Source organism: Anolis carolinensis, unplaced genomic scaffold (genome assembly GCF_035594765.1).
Source record: "Anolis carolinensis isolate JA03-04 unplaced genomic scaffold, rAnoCar3.1.pri scaffold_9, whole genome shotgun sequence".
Classification (NCBI taxonomy): Eukaryota; Metazoa; Chordata; class Lepidosauria; order Squamata; family Dactyloidae; genus Anolis; species Anolis carolinensis.
The window spans coordinates 18,107,530-18,124,598 of record NW_026943820.1 but is presented as its reverse complement, the minus strand read 5'-3'; the positions used below and the strand labels follow the sequence as shown (position 1 = coordinate 18,124,598).

Below are 17,069 nucleotides of genomic sequence, written 5' to 3'. Positions count from 1 at the left end.
TGGCTACTTTTTCCCCGTAATCCTTCTCAGTTTGCACCCATTTTGACTACATTACTGCTATAAACCTTTCTCTGGTTTCTTTTCCGCTTTATCTCTCACAATACAGTGTTCAGTATTTAGTTTTTCCACCCTTAGTCTTGCATTCATGTTTTTCAGGACTTGAGGAATTTGGCTCGTGAACACAAGCAAATAGAGATTATCAAACTGGGTAGGTGGCTGGCCTTACAAATTACCTGGTTCTAAACTGATGGAGAGGTGAAATGGAAGTTAAAGCCATTGGGAAAGCATAAGGGGCAAAGAGCTGGGGGGGTTGTGGGTGGGATTTGGGGTGTGTGTGTGTTTTTAAAATATTATTTCTTCCAGGGTCAGTCACTTTCCATTGATCCCACAGAAAACTTTCCTGAACTTTCAACGGTGTGTTTAAGCCCAGCAGGGCACCTTGACGATTTCAACATTTCTTTATTTGGTTGGCCTGAGAAAAGATCCTGCTTGATCCAGGACTAAAAAACTAAGATCAGAAACAGCTAACACATTTGTATCTATCACCTTCTGTATAACTTTTATCCTTTTATCTAATGCAGGGGTCCTCAAATTTTTAAAGCAGAGGGCCGGTCCACAATCCTTCGGACTGTTGAGGGGCTGAATTATCATTTGGGGGAAAAAACCGAACAAATTCCTATGCACAATGCACATATCTTATTTGTAGTGCAAAACAACAACAATAACAATGAAAGAACAATACAATATTTAAAAATGAAAATAATTTTAACCAACATAAACCTATCAGGATTTCAATAGGAAGTGTAGGCCTGCTTCTGGCCAATGAGATAGTCAGGTTAATTAGGATAGTTGTTGTTGTGTGCCTTCAAGTCATTTCAGACTTTGAGCGAGCCTAAGTCTAAAATGATTTATTTATTCATTTACTACATTTATTTACTACATTTATATCCCATCCTTCTCACCCCAAAGGAAACTCAGAGTAGCTGTATGTACAAACAATATATTATATTATTAGCATAGCACAATATTAGCATTATACTATATTGAACTATACCACTATACTGTAATATTATATGTAATATATAACATATAATTAATATTATTATTATATATTATTGTTAGTATTGTATTGTATAAAATGATAATATTATTATCAATATTATATGTATATACAATATATTATATTGTTAAAACTGATATAAAAATATTATACTATAAATGAGGGCAGAGGCCAGGTAAATTACCTTGGAGGGCCACATCGGCCCCCGGGCCTTAGTTTGGGGACCCCTGATCTAATGTATCTATTTCCCAATTCTAAAATATATGAACTGTTTTAGAAGATGTATCAAGGCAACTAACTCTACATGACCCTACAAAATAATCCTCTAGGAACAAGAAGGTTAAACAAACCCCTCTGAGATTTTTTCTTCCAGAGCCATCAGCTAGACTCATTGCCTAGCCAAACCTGTCTGTTTGTTTACAGAAACAAGGGCCTGGAATGTACATCTTGTGTTAGCAGCCATGTCTCTAAACAACATCTCAGCTTTGTTTTCTAAAAACCCTGCATTTCATATGAAACTGGATTAAAAGTCATCAAGTCATCTTTACTCTGTATTTCCAGGCTGTGACCTCCCATGGGGATGGCTCTGCAGCCGACCAGCCCTTCACTCTAGACCAGTGTTTCTCAAACTGTGCTCCTCCAGGTGATTTGGAGTTCCACTCCAAGAAATCTTAGCCATCTTACAGCTGTTAGGAATTGTGGGAGCTGAAGTCCAAAACATCTGGAGGAGCACAATTTGAGAAGCTCTGCTCTAGACCAATCCCCAGCTGCCCTTTTCCTTTACCTACCAATCCTGCCGTGGATCCTAGCCAGCCTCTTTTCTGGCCAACCAAAGACTGGGTAGGAATTGGACAATGTTAACCTGATTGCATAAAAAGTGGTTGAATAACACATGTTCTTTATGAACTTCACAAATCTGTTTATACTTCACCATAAGAATTCAGTGTGTCTTTCTGTGCATCAATATAGGAAGAGGGCTTGTCTACATAATAGCCATCACTCTTTAAGTTGGATTTTCCCTTCATTTTAGAGTGGCTCTGTGAACTGACTCTGGTGGTTGGTGGGCCAGTGGCACAGGAAAGAGTGAATGGGCCGGGCTGTGGCGCAGCTGGCTAGTAACCAGCTGCAATAAATCACTACTGCTTGTTCGCCCGGATGACGTGGACAGGATCCTTGGGGCGGTGAGAGTGACCACTTGCTCTGCAGACCCTTGCCCCTCGTGGCTAATTAAATCGGCCAGAGGAGGGTTGGTAGAGTGGTTTGTGATGATAATTAATGCCTCTTTGGATCAAGGCAAATTTCCATCTGTCCTCAAACAGGCCATAGTGAGGCCTATATTGAAGAAGGCCTCCCTTGATTCGGCCATTCTAAACAACTACAGACCAATCTCGAACCTCCCTTTCTTGGGCAAGGTTCTGGAGCGGGTGGTTGCCTCGCAGCTCCCGGGTTTCCTGGATGACACCGATTTTCTGGACCGCTCGCAGTCTGGCTTTAGACCTGGTCACAGTACTGAGACGGCTTTGGTCGCCTTGGTGGATGACCTCCGCAGGGAGCTGGACAGGGGGAGTGTGACCCTGCTGGTTCTCTTGGACATCTCAGCGACTTTCGATACCATCGACCATGGTATCCTTCTGGGACGGCTCTCCAGGATGGGCCTTGGGGGCATGGCTCTGTCGTGGCTTCAGTCCTTCCTGGAGGGCCGTTCCCAGTTGGTGAAGCTGGGGGACACCTGCTCGGACCCCTGGCCTTTGACCTGTGGGGTCCCGCAAGGTTCCATTCTGTCCCCCATGCTTTTTAACATCTACATGAAACCGCTGGGAGAGGTCATCCGGAGTTTTGGAGTTCGGTGCCATCTCTACGCAGATGACACTCAACTCTACTACTCCTTTCCACCGAACTCCAAGGAAGCCCCCCAGATACTGAACCAGTGCTTGGCAGCTGTGATGGGCTGGATGAGGGCGAATAAGCTGAAGCTTAATCCCGACAAGACAGAGGTCCTCCAGGTCAGTCGTATGTCCGATCGGGGTATTGGGTGGCAACCTGTGCTTGACGGGGTCGCACTCCCCCTGAAGGCGCAGGTCCGCAGTTTGGGGGTCCTCCTGGACTCAGCACTGACGCTTGATGCTCAGGTGTCGGCCGTGGCCGGGAGGGCCTTTGCACAATTAAAACTTGTGCGCCAACTGCGACCTTACCTCGTGAAGTCTGATCTGGCCACGGTGGTCCATGCCTTAGTTACCTCTAGACTGGACTATTGCAATGCACTCTACGTGGGGCTGCCCTTGAAGACGGCCTGGAAACTCCAACTAGTTCAACGTTCGGCAGCCTTGCTTCTAACTGGAGCAAATTATAGGGAGCGGTCAACCCTCCTGCTTAAGGAGCTCCACTGGCTGCCGTTCACCTTCCGGACCCAATTCAAGGTGCAAGTGATCACCTACAAAGCCCTGAACGGTTTGGGACCCTCCTACCTTAGTGATTGCCTCTCCCCCTACGAACCTGCATGATCTCTTCGTTCGTCGGGGGAGGCCCTCCTCTCGCTCCCACCTCCGTCACAAGCACGGTTGGTGGGGACGAGAGAGAGAGCCTTCTCCGTGGTGGCCCCCCGGCTCTGGAACTCGCTCCCCAGGGAAATCAGGCAAGCCCCCACCCTGGTAGCATTCAAAAAGAGCTTGAAAACCTGGCTCTTTACTCAAGCCTTTAGATAAAGATTGCTAATCCAGAAGCAATCTGTATCTGTGACCATTCTTGTACCGGTTTGCACCTTTTACCTTTGTCAACTCGATATAGACACAGGGTCTATTCCCATCCCAATTTGCACTTCCAGAATTTGCAGCACTTTATCAGTCACCTTGTGTTTACAATATTTATATGGTGCACCTTACCCAGTCTACTTTTACAATCTCTCAGTTTTAATCCATGTTTTTATTAGTTCTTGTTTTTTATTGGCTAATGTTTAATTTTTTTTATTGTGCAAGTTGTTGTCTATTGCTGTGTTTTATACTGCTACTGTTTTTATTCGGGCTTGGCCCCATGTAAGCCGCCCTGAGTCCCCTCCGGGGAGATAGAGGCGGGGTATAAAAATAAAGTTATTATTATTATTATTATTATTACTGACCGAGTGGTCATGAGTTCGAAGCCCGGTTGGGTTAAGCCCCCGACCATTAAATAGCCCGGCTTGCTGTTGACCTATGCAGCCCCGAAAGACAGTTGCATCTGTCAAGTAAGGAAATTTAGGACACTTTATGCGGGAGGCTAATTTAACTAATTTACAACACCATAAAACTGCCAGCAAAACACGAGGAATGGAATGAGGAAGTACAGCCACTACTGGACAGTGAAGCAACAGCTCCCCCTGTGGCCGGAATAGTGAAGCTGGAAAAATGTTAAATGCCTCTGTGTCTGTCTATATATGTTGTTTGTCTGTTGGCATTGAATGTTTGCCATATATGTGTTCATTGTAATCCGCCCTGAGTCCCCTTCGGGGTGAGAAGGGCAGAATATAAATACCGTAAATAAATAAATAAATGTTCTTTATGAACTTCACAAATCTGTTTATACTTCACCATAAGAATTCAGTGTGTCTTTCTGTGCATCAATATAGGAAGAGGGCTTGTCTGCATAATAGCCATCACTCTTTAAGTTGGATTTTCCCTTCATTTTTGAGTGGCTCTGTGAACTGACTCCGGTAGTTGGTGGGCCAGTGGCACAGGAAAGAGTGAATGGTGTGGTCGTAGACCAATAATAATAATAATAACTTTATTTTTATAAGACACCTCTATCTTCCCAAAGGGGACTCAAGGCGGCTTACATGGGGCCAAGCCTGAATAAAAACAATCTATATATATAAAAGAGTGATGGCATCAGGGCAGTGGACAAAACAACAAAACTACAGGCCCCCCAACCTCGAAATTTGACAACACAACCCATCATCCACGCCTCTAGGTTGATACAACAAAAAGAAAAGAAAAATAAAGTCCTAATTAGAGGGAGAGCAATAATTGTTTTTATCCAATTGCTGCCAGTTTAGAGGGCTAATCTCTGCCCACTTCGTTGCCTAGCAACCAAGGGACAGCCAGGTTTCAGTTAGGGGACAGGCAGATTTAGGCCTCGCTTAGACTTCTTCCACAGATTATCTGATTTGAACTGGATTATATGGCAGTGTAGACTCAAGGCCCTTCCACACAGCTATATAACCCATTTATAATCTTATATTATCTGCTTTGCACTGGATTATCTTGACTCCACACTTCCATATAATTCACTTCAGTGTGCATTTTATACAACTGTGAAGAAGGGGCCTCATCTAATCCAGTTCTAAGCAGATAATATAAGATGATCAATATACAGTAGACTCTCACTTATCCAACATAAACAGGCCGGCAGGATAAGTAAATATATTGGATAATAAGAAGGGATTCAGGAAAAGCTGATTAAACATTAAATTAGGTAATCGTTATACAAATTAAGCATCAAAACATCATATTATACAACAAATTTGACAGAAAAGGTAGTTCCATGCGCAGTAATGCTATGTAGTAATTACAGTAGAGTCTCACTTATCCAACACTCGCTTATCCAACGTTCTGGATTATCCAACGCATTTTTGTAGTCAATGTTTTCAATATATCATGATATATTGCTAAATTCATAAATACAGTAATTACTACATAGCATTACTGCGTATTGAACTATTTTTTCTGCCAAATTTGTTGTCTAACATGATGTTTTGGTGTTTCATTTGTAAAATCATAACCTAATTTGATATTTAATAGGCTTTTCCTTAATGCCTCCTTATTATCCAACATATTCGGTTATCCAACATTTTGCCAGCCCACTTATGTTGGATAAGTGAGACTCTACTGTACTGTATTTACAAATTTACCAGTAAAATATCACAATGAATTTGAAACACTGACTACAAAAACATTGATTATGAAAAGGCAGACTGTGTTGGATAATCCAGAACATTGTATAATCGAATGTTGGATAAGTGAGATTCTACTTTGATATGAAATAATTTCTAGGATAGGATAATGCAGAACAATATAATCTCTAAAACCAGGATAGTAATAAAGAAATAAAGAAATAAAGAAAGTAAATAAAGCAAGGAAATTGGAAATTCCACAAAGGAAACAATCAGGGCCAGCTAACACCTCCCAAGAAAGGATTCTTCCAGAAAGGAAGCTGAGAAGGCAGTGAAGCACTATGTATTACCAAAGTCATTATTATTACTATCATTACTATCCTTACTATTATTATTATTATTATTGACACAACGACGTTGTATGACACAGCAAACAAGATAGATATGCTGGATTTCGTTTCACAAAATCACAAGTCGAACACTTCCCAAGTGTCTAGGACTGTGTGATGTATTTTCGGATGTATTTTCGGACGTATTTTCGGATTATTATTATTATTATTATTATTATTATTATTATTGTGTTGCGGTCAACCGTGAAAATGAATACAATCTGGCTCCAAGTATTCAAAAACACTAAAATCAGAATATATAAAAATTAATGTGGTATAATAAAACAGAACAATACAATCTCTAAAATCAGAACACTAAATAAAGAACAACACTCTGAAAATAGGGGAATTCCACACAGAAAACAATCAGGGCCAGCTAATACCTCCCAACAAAGGATTCCCATCATCAAAGTCTGGCCAATCCTCTGTTTTCTCAGGGCCACAGACAGTAGAAGCATATAAAATATCGCAAACAACACCACTCTGAAAACAAGGTAATTCCAGACAGGAAACAATCAGGGCCAGCTAACACCTCCCAACAAAAAAATCACTCAGGGAGGAAACAGCTAGGCTTTAAATCTGCAAGGCCATTACATCCTAATCATTTTTCCTAATTGCAGCATTCATACTTGCCTCCAACAGACAAAAAAAAACCAATCAGAAATATTGTATATTCACAACCTTTAGGAAATAATGTCCCCTGATGGCACAGCATGTTAAAGCGCTGAGCTGCTGAACTTCTGGACCGAAAGGCCGCAGGTTTGAATTGGGGGAACTGACAGAGCCCCCACTGTTAGCCCCAGCTTCTGCCAACCCAGAAGTTCAAAAACATGTAAATGTGAGTGCATCAATAGGTACTGCTCCGGTGGGAAGGTAACGCTGCTCCATGCAGTCATCCCACATGACCTTGGAGGAGTCTACAGACAACGACGGCTCTTCGGCTTAGAAATGGAGATGAGCACCAACCTCCAGAGTAAGACATGACTGGACTTAATGTCTGGGGAAAACCTTTACCCTTGACCTTCACTACCACCAATTCCTCAATACTTTATTTCCCATACCACCATTCTTCGCCACAGCAACGCGTGGCCGGGCACAGCTAGTAACAATATAAAACACAACAATAGACAAGAGACATGCACAATTATAAAAATTTAAACATTACCCAATAAAAACAAATGACAAAAAATTAATAAAACCATGGATTAAAACGGAGAGGTTGTAAAAATGGACTGGGTAAAGTGCACCATATAAATATTGTAAACACAAGGTGACCGATAAAGTGCTGGAAATTCTTGGAAGTGTGAATTGGGATGGGAGTAGACCCAATACAATTAAACTAGTGGCAGTGAAGTTATATCATGATGTATCCAGTGGCCGGTGGTTGGTATCGACCGTTGTAACATGCATTTATCCCCTTGACATTATTTCTTTTTTACTGTAGTTGTTTCTGATCCAACCAGCATCAAGGCTGCTGCAGCCAGAGTCACTGAACAGCTGGGAGGATCTGGGCTGAATTTGCTGATAAATAATGCTGCGATCGCAAAGGTCAGCACTCTGGCGGCAGAGACACGGGAGAATATGATGGAGGTGTATGAAACGAATGTGGTTGGGCCCATGATGGTGAGCCAGGTGAGTGCATGCAATGCCATCTTTAACAGAAACGTTTAAGGTTTTGAAGAGAAGTGGACTCCTCCTCTTCCTCCTAATCTTTCTTCAAGGTTATTATTAACCTTCTTACTAATTATTACATTATTGATAATAAAATATTGAAGGCCGGGCTGTGGTGCAGCTGGCTAGTAACCAGCTGCAATAAATCACTACTGACCGAGAGGTCATGAGTTCGAAGCCCGGGTGGGGTTAAGCCCCCGACCATTAAATAGCCCGGCTTGCCGTTGACCTATGCAGCCCCGAAAGATAGTTGCATCTGTCAATTAGGGAAATTTAGGTACAGTTTATGCAGGAGGCTAATTTAACTAATTTTTACAACATCATAAAACTGCCAGCAAAACACGAGGAAAGGAATGAGGAAGTACAGCCACTACTGGACAGTGAAGCAACAGCTCCCCCTGTGGCCGGAATCGTGAAGCTGGAAAAAAATGTTAAATGCCTCTGAGTCTGTCTAATGTATATTGCTTGTCTGTTGGCATTGAATGTTTGCCATATATGTGTTCATTGTAATCTGCCCTGAGTCCCCTTCGGGGTGAGAAGGGCAGAATATAAATACTGTAAATTAATTAATTAATTAATTAACAAGAATCATTCATATTTCTAATTATTAAATATTAATTTTATTGTACAAATAATATTAGTAGGGCTGTGGCGCAGGCTGTTGAGCAGCTGCAATAAATCACTCTGACCATGAGGTCATGAGTTCGAGGCCATCCCGTGGCGGGGTGAGCACCCGTCAATTAAAAATAAAAAATAGCCCCTGCTCATTGCTGACCTAGCAACCCGAAAGATAGTTGCATCTATCAAGTAAGAAATAAGGTACCACTTATAAAAAAAAGTGGGGAGGCAAGTTTAACTAATTTACGACCTGGAATGAGGAAGTGCCGTCAGAGTGGATGATGAAGCAGCTGCTCCCCCCTGTGGCCAGAATCGAACATCCCCTCAGGAGAAGGTTAAATTGCCTCTGCGTCTGTCTGTCTCGGTCTCTGTTTGAAGTGTTTATGGGCATTGAATGTTTGCCCTATGTGTGTATAATGTGATCCAGAACAAAATGTATGTGTATATACACACTTGAGAACTCCCAAAAATTATAATACAAATCAAGATTCTACAAGTCTATATTAGAGTACTTCTCATAAAAATATAGCTTTCAAAGTATCATCAACAATGGTACAATTTCCATGTCATAATCTTAACACAGTATACTATTGAAGGACATAAAGAGACAACCAAGTCCATATTGTTCCTGGAGTTGCGTGGAAACTTAGGCCAATATCAGTTGAAGTAAAGATTTTCAGTCTCCAAAATACAACTTGATTAAAACACAACACCCGAGGAAGTGATAACGAAACAAGGGGAACAACCCAGGAGACCTTGTTGTGTTCCATTTCTTGGCATTGCAAACCAAACGAAGAATTCCTTTGAACATAAAAACTATTATTTTGGAGACTGTGTTCCATTTCTTGGCATTGCAAACCAAACGAAGAATTCCTTTGAACATAAAAACTATTATTTTGGAGACTGAAAATCTTTACTTCAACTGATATTGGCCTAAGTTTCCACGCAACTCCAGGAACAATATGGACTTGGTTGTCTCTTTATGTCCTTCAATAGTATACTGTGTTAAGATTATGACATGGAAATTGTACCATTGTTGAAGATACTTTGAAAGCTATTTTTTGATGAGAAGTACTCTAATATAGAGTTGTAGAATCTTGATTTGTATTGTAATTTTTGGGAGTTCTCAAGTGTGTATATACACATACATTTTGTTCTGCATTATTATAGATATTGTGCATTATTCGCTATAATGTGATCCACCCTGAGTCCCCTTCGGGGTGAGAAGGGCGGAATATAAATACTGTAAATAAATAAATAAATAAAATATAAAAATTAGAATAAGGAAAAACACCAACACATCATACCAAAATACAACCTGATGAACATGGGCTGCAAGTGAGCGGGGCTAGGAGACCTGCAATGACCTTCCATGTGATTTAGATAGGCCATAACCCAGTGTTCAGCTATCCTTAAGCCTTCTCTCTTCTTCTGCAGGCATTCACGCCCTTGATCAAGAAGGCTGCTCAAGAAAGTCCCCAGAAAGGGATGAGCTGCAGCAAAGCAGCCATTATCAACCTGTCCAGCGAAGGCGGCTCCATCACCAATGTTCTCCTGTTCGAGTCTGGACAGGTCGTCAATTACCGGTGTAGTAAGGTATGGACTTGTTTGTCATGCAAAGACTAATGTTGACTGTGTTATATCATTAAAATAAAAAGCCTGGATCTCATTTTCTAGAAGTGCACTGTATCGTTTACCTACTTCCTCTTGGCATGTCTCTTTCCTAGGCTGCCCTGAATATGCTCACCAAGTGCCAGTCCTTGGCTTATGCAGAAGACAAGATCCTGTGTGTTGCGATGCATCCAGGATGGGTGCAGACAGATATGGGAGGCGCCATGGTAGGCATTTCATGACGTGATTTCCTTCCTAGAATCCATCAGATTTATTATATTTGATTTCCATCTAAATGAGGCAAAGGATATAATGCAGTGATGGCCAACCTATGACACGCGTGTCAGCACTGACACGCCTAGCCATTTTTGCTGACACGCTGCCGCATGCAGATTGATTGGATGACCATGTCTTTTGTGGCCAAATTTGGTGTGATTTCATCCAGTGGTTTTGTTGTTTACTCCATGGGAATTATGCACATTACATTTATATATATACTAGCTGTGCCCGGCCATGCGTTGCTGTGGCTTTTTTTAGGTGGTTCCGTGTCTTAGAGGGGGGGAATCCTTTGTTGGGAGGTGTTAGGTAGCCCTGATTGTTTCCTGGATGGAATTCCTTTGTTTTCAGAGTGTTGCTCTTTATTTTGTGTTTTGTGAAAGAGTGATGAGTACCGAATGGGTTTGGACTTTCAAAGAGTGGGTGTTTCCCTGTTTGAGGGGGGGGGGAATCCTTTGTTGAGCGTAAGAACGTAGAGACGTGGATGAGGGGTTGTGTTGTCAATTTTCTAGGTTGGGGGGCCTTTAGTTTTGTTGTTTTGCCCAGTGGAGCGACGCCATTATCCTTTTATATATATAGACTAGCTGTGCCCGGCCACGCGTTGCTGTGGCGAAGTATGGTGGAAGGGCCTTGAGTCTACACTGCCATATAATCCAGTGCAAATTAGATAATCTGTGGAATTGGCCTAAGTGAGGCCTAAATCTGCCTGTCCCCTAACTGAACCCTGGCTGTCCCTTGGCTGAGTTGGTTGCTAGGAGACCAAGTGGGCAGAGATTAGCCCTCTAAACTGGCAGCAATTGGATAAAAACAATTATTGCTCTCTCTCTAATTAGGACTTTATTTTTCTTTTCTTTTTGTTGTATCAACCTAGAGGCGTGGATGATGGTTTGTGTTGTCAAATTTCGAGGTTGGGGGGCCTGTAGTTTTGTTGTTTTGTGGGTCGCTGTGATGCCACCACTCATTTATATATATAGATATAGTATCATTCTATTATTATTCTATTATTATTGTAGTATATTATCATATTATTACTATTATATTATTATTATATTATTAATTATTCACGACTACATTGAAACTAGAATAGAGAGAAATCAGCGTGGAAACTGCAAGAGGTACCATAGCTTGTTGTACATGGAAATAATGGTAGTAAATAGTTTTTGATTTATTAAATACAGTTATATATTACAATTATATATTTTTGTTATTTAAACTATACATATTGTGAAATTATGGGGTTTTTTTCTCAAAGTGACACACCACCCAAGTCATGCTAGGTTTTTTGGTGAATTTTGACACACCAAGCACAAAAGGTTGCCCATCAATGAGATCATTAACATTTATCTATTTCAAATGTGTTTTCAATTCTTCACTTAAATCTACACTACCATATAATCCAGTATTTGATCCAAAATTATCAGATTTGAACTGGATTATATGAGTCTACACCGCCATTTTGTCCAGTTCTATGAAGATAATCTGGAATCAGAAACTGGATTATATGGCAGTGTAGATCCATCCTTAGTTGTCCCCCATCCAGGCTTTCTCAGGTGGGGTCTGGTGCTTTCAAAGTGTTTTGGTTGCAGTCTCTTTTTAATTATTTTATTCTACTTTTTGGATCATTGCTCAGAATTAAGATTTATCATTAATTTGTTCTCCTTAAAGAGAGAGGCGCGCATTTATGCACAAGGAGAAGCACTAAGTGATTCTTCCCCACTTTCTCCTTCATGACTGAGCTTGGTGTTAACATGAGTTCCTAGGGTGGCTTCTCCTGTTTATTTCTGCATTTTTCCCAGTGCAAAACTTTCTCCCCTGTTCTCTTTTCCCAGGCCAAACTGAAAGTAGACCAGAGTGTGCAAGACATACTGAACACAATTTCCAAACTTTCGGAGAAAGACACTGGCACCTTTGTGAATTGGGAGGGGAAACCTGTTCCCTGGTGAGCAGATTTTCCCAGAACCGGAGGAAGAGCAATACAAACAATGCTAACAGCAACCTTTAATTAAATATATCCTATACTGCGGAATATCTTTCTTCCTTCTAACTGCCCCATATGCTTATTTTGGGCTGCTGTACATTATCTAATTCCTTTGCCATTTTCTTTAATAGGAGGTGGTTATGGTGGAAAGCACATACTAATTACAGTAGAGTCTCACTTATCCAACATAAACGGGCCAGCAAAACATTGGATAAGTGGAAATGTTGGATAATAAGGAGGGATAAAGAAAAAGCCTATTACTCATCAAATTAGGTTATGATTTTACAAATAAAGCACCAAAACATCATGTTTAACTACAAATTTGATAGAAAAAGTAGTTCAATACGCAGTAATGCTATGTAGTAATTACTGTATTGACTAATTTAGCACCAAAATATCATGATGTATTGAAAACATTGACTACAAAAATGAGTTGGATAATCCAGAACGTTGGATAAGCGAGTGTTGGATAAGTGAGAGACTACTGTACTAATTACAGTAGAGTCTTACTTATCCAACATAAACGGGCCGGCAGAACGTTGGATAAGCAATTATTTTTCATTTGTTTACATCTTCCAGTACAGTAGAGTCTCGTTTATCCAACGTAAACGGGCCGGCAGAATGTTGGATAAGCGAATATGTTGGATAATAAGGAGGGATTAAGGCAAAGCCTATTAAACATCAAATTACATTATGATTTTACAAATTAAGCACCAAAACATCATGTTTTTTCAACAGAAAAAGCAGTTCAATACACAGTAATGTTATGTAGTAATTAGTAATTCAGTAGAGTCTCGCTTATCCAACGTAAACGGGCTGGCAAAATGTTGGATAAGTGAATATGTTGGATAATAAGGAGAGATTAAGGAAAAGCCTATTAAACATTAAATTAGGTTATGATTTTACAAATTAAGCAACAAAACATCATGTTATACAACACATTTGACAGAAAAAGTAGTTCAATACACAGTAATGCTACGTAGTAATTACTGTATTTACGAATTTAGCACCAAAATATCATGAAATATTGAAAACATTGACTACAAAAATGCGTTGGATAATCCAGATCCAGCGAGTGTTGGATAAGTGAGACTCTACTGTACTAATTACTGTATTTATGAATTTAGCACCAAAACATCACAATGTATTGAAAATATTGACTACAAAAACATTGACTACTGAAAAAGTTGACTTCAAATAAAGATAGAATTGCATAGAATGAACGTACAGTAACAACATTGTCAGAAATTAAATCTGTAAAAAGTTCAGGCCTTGCTGCCTAGAGAAACAGCTGGGGATCTGGGCGGGAGGCAGACTGCGTTGGATAATACAGAACATTGGATGAGTGAAGGTTGGATAAGTGAGACTCTACTATATAGTTATTTTCAGACTATGGAAAAGTTATGTTTTGAACTACAACTCACTTGGCCTATGGTCTAAAAAAAGTACTTTCCCAAAGCTTTGTACTTTTTCATGATAGTGGTAGAAATCAGTCTCTCCTAGCAGAGAGATTGTTGGCTGCTTCCAGATGAGAATGACTGTTTTGCTTTAAAAGGCAGCTTCCAGATCTTTAGCATCCAAACAGCATTCTATATACAAATGGTCATTTCCTTTTTTTAAATCTCCATAAACTGCAATAAAAAACACTGTTTTCTGTTCATTCTGTTCCCCTTCTTTTCCCCTGCATGCTTCCTCCCACCTTTGCTCAATGCATAATATATATGATTTTGTAAGCTTGCAAAAGGAATTTTAAGCACTTTTGGCTGTTCTAATAAAAGTATTGCTACAAAATGAACATTGGATTCTTGTGTGCTTCTTAATTTCCAGAATATCCAAGGTTCAGCTGGTTATCTGCAGACATGCAAGTTAGCAATTGATTAATATAGCTATAACTGGCTCTAATAACCAATTAAAAGGTACAGTAAGCAACATTTATAAACTATTACTAACGGATGAACAGGAACAAGTTCATTTGAAGGAAATATGGGAAGTAGATTTGGGGGAAACATTGAATAATCGAGAATGGGGAAGGATATGGAGTATGAGATTATTAAAAAATATGTCCATAAGAATTGAGGAAAATTATTACAAAATGGTATGGAGGTGGTACCTAACTCCCATCAGATTAAATCAGATAGATAAAAAAAACACAAATCAGTGCTGGAGAGGCTGTTAGGAAATAGGGTCATATCTTCATATGTGGTGATCATGTAAAATTATACAAAAATTTTGGGAAATGATATTTAAAGAGATAAGAGCAATAATAAAAATAGAGATAATGAATACACCTAAATCAGCATTATTACTTATGCATGAAAATATCCTCTCACAAGAGGAGAAAGAATTGGTTTCTAATTTGATAACTGCAGCAAAATTGCTAATAGCAAAAAACTGGAAAGAAAAAAAGGAAATCCAATTAGAAGAATGGTACAGGGAAATCTGGAACATAGCAATCAATGATAAGCTGACTTGTAGTATTAAAATTTAAAAGGGAATATCGAAACAAACAGATTTTTGGAAAATATGGAGAAAATTTATTGAGTATATTTTTAATGAGGGAAAGGGGTATAAGCCAGCAACAGAGACAATGAAATTTTGGACTTGGGAAACAATATGAGTTGGTTGGTCCTGGTGAAAGCGGCACAAAATAAGGGGAAGGGAAGAGGGGGAAAAGGTATAACAATAATAACGATAATAATAATAATAATAATAATAATAATAATAATAATAATAATAATAATAATAAATATGAGCACGCAAAGATACTGTGGGACTTCCGAATCCAGACTGGCAAAGTTCTGGAACACAACACACCAGACATCACAGTTGTGGAAAAGAAAAAGGTTTGGATCATTGATGTTGCCATTCCAGGTGACAATCGCATTGACGAAAAACAACAGGAAAAACTCAGCCGCTATCAGGACCTCAAGATTGAACTTCAAAGACTCTGGCAGAAACCAGTGCAGGTGGTCCCAGTGGTGATCGGCACACTGGGTGCCATGCCAAAAGATCTCAGCCGGCATTTGGAAACAATAGACATTGACAAAATTACGATCTGCCAACTGCAAAAGGCCACCCTACTGGGATCTGCACGCATCTTCCGAAAATACATCACACAGTCCTAGACACTTGGGAAGTGTTCAACTTGTGATTTTGTGATACGAAATCAAGCATGTCTATCTTGTTTGCTGTGTCATAATATATAATAATAATAAATAAAACATGTATAAGTAGATAAAAAGGTGTAGTAGAGAGATATGTAGTAAAGTTGTAATGGAAAAGTCTAAAACTGATAAAAATATGCATAAAGATGTTTTGATTCTGATTTTTCTTTATTGTTGGATTGCATACAATGTGATATGTCTGGGATACTGTAAAATGAGGAAAGAATGTATACTTATACATTTTGAATTATAAATTAATAATAATAATATTGAAAATAAAACATGTCTAGGTAGATGAAGGGTGTGGAGTGAAGAGATGTATAGTGAAGTTGTAATGGAAAAGTTAAAAGACTGATGGGAAATATGCTTGGGGATGTTCTTGATTTTTGTTGTTGTTGTTGTCGGATTGTATGCAACGTGATGTGTTTGAGATATTGTAAAATGTGAGCTTGTACATTTGAGGAAAATGTGAGCTTGTACATTTGGATTGATAAATTAATAAATACAAATTAATAATAATAATAATAATAATAATAATAATAATAATAATAACCAAGAAAATAGAGGATAAACTGTGGATCATTCCTGAGGACATTTCCATCACTTAAAACAATTAAAAGTAAAATGGGAAGAATCAACAATGTACTCAAGGTTGGGCTGGATGTCACGTGTGATCCCTTTCAACTCTCAGTTCTATTTTTTTTATCATGTCAGAAGCGACTTGAGAACAAATTGCATGTTGCTTCTGGTGTGAGAGAATTGGCCTTCAGGGTGGAAAGATAAATCCAAATGGTCAGTAAGTAAATGGTACCAATATATGGTGGAGCAAATGGAATTTGAAATTATGAATGTGAAACTAGTTATAAAAACTAATGAAAATAGAACAAGAGAAATGGAAGAAAGATGGACAATGGTAAAGAACTATATCATGAATCAATCTGGAGATCAAGCCATAAGAAATAAGATACAAGTGTTATATAGTATACTACCTGTGCCCGGCCACGCGTTGCTGTGGCAAAGTATGGTGGCATGGGAAAGAAAATATTGAGGAATTGGTGGTAGTTAAGGTAAAGGTTTTACCTTACATCAAGTCCATTATAAATGGGTTATATAGCTGTGTGGAAGGGCCTTGAGTCTACACTGCCATATAATCCAGTTAAAATCAGATAATCTGTATTTTATAGGCAGTGTGGAAGAGGCCTAAGTGAGACCTAACTCTGCCTGTCCCCTGGGCTGAGTGGGTTGCTAGGAGACCAAGTGGGCAGAGCTTAGCCTTCTAACTGGCAGCAATTGGATAAAAACAATTCTTCATCTCCCTCTAATTAGGACTGTATTTTCCTTTTCTTTTTGTTGTATAAATGTAGAGGCATGGATTATGGGTTGTGCTGCCAAGTTTAGTGTTTCTGGGATGTGTAGTTTTGTTGTTTTGTCCTAGACCGAA

General features: G+C 39.4%; 1 protein-coding gene across 2 annotated transcripts in view; it reads left to right on the top strand.

The window, feature by feature from the left end:
- Nucleotides 1-14,259, top strand: part of LOC100555550 (C-signal) — a 44,559-nt gene extending 30,300 nt beyond the window's left edge. Inside the window, exons 3-7 of one of the 2 annotated variants that reach the window (XM_003225359.4) lie at nt 157-208; nt 7,755-7,942; nt 10,037-10,195; nt 10,327-10,437; nt 12,316-14,259. In XM_003225359.4, coding sequence (XP_003225407.2) covers nt 157-208; nt 7,755-7,942; nt 10,037-10,195; nt 10,327-10,437; nt 12,316-12,429 — 624 coding nt within the window. In that variant the 3' untranslated portion in view covers nt 12,430-14,259. The remainder of the gene's footprint in view (nt 1-156; nt 209-7,754; nt 7,943-10,036; nt 10,196-10,326; nt 10,438-12,315) is intronic. The other variant, XM_008117689.3, reaches the window with a different exon arrangement.
- The last annotated feature ends 2,810 nt before the right edge of the window (nt 14,260-17,069 follow it).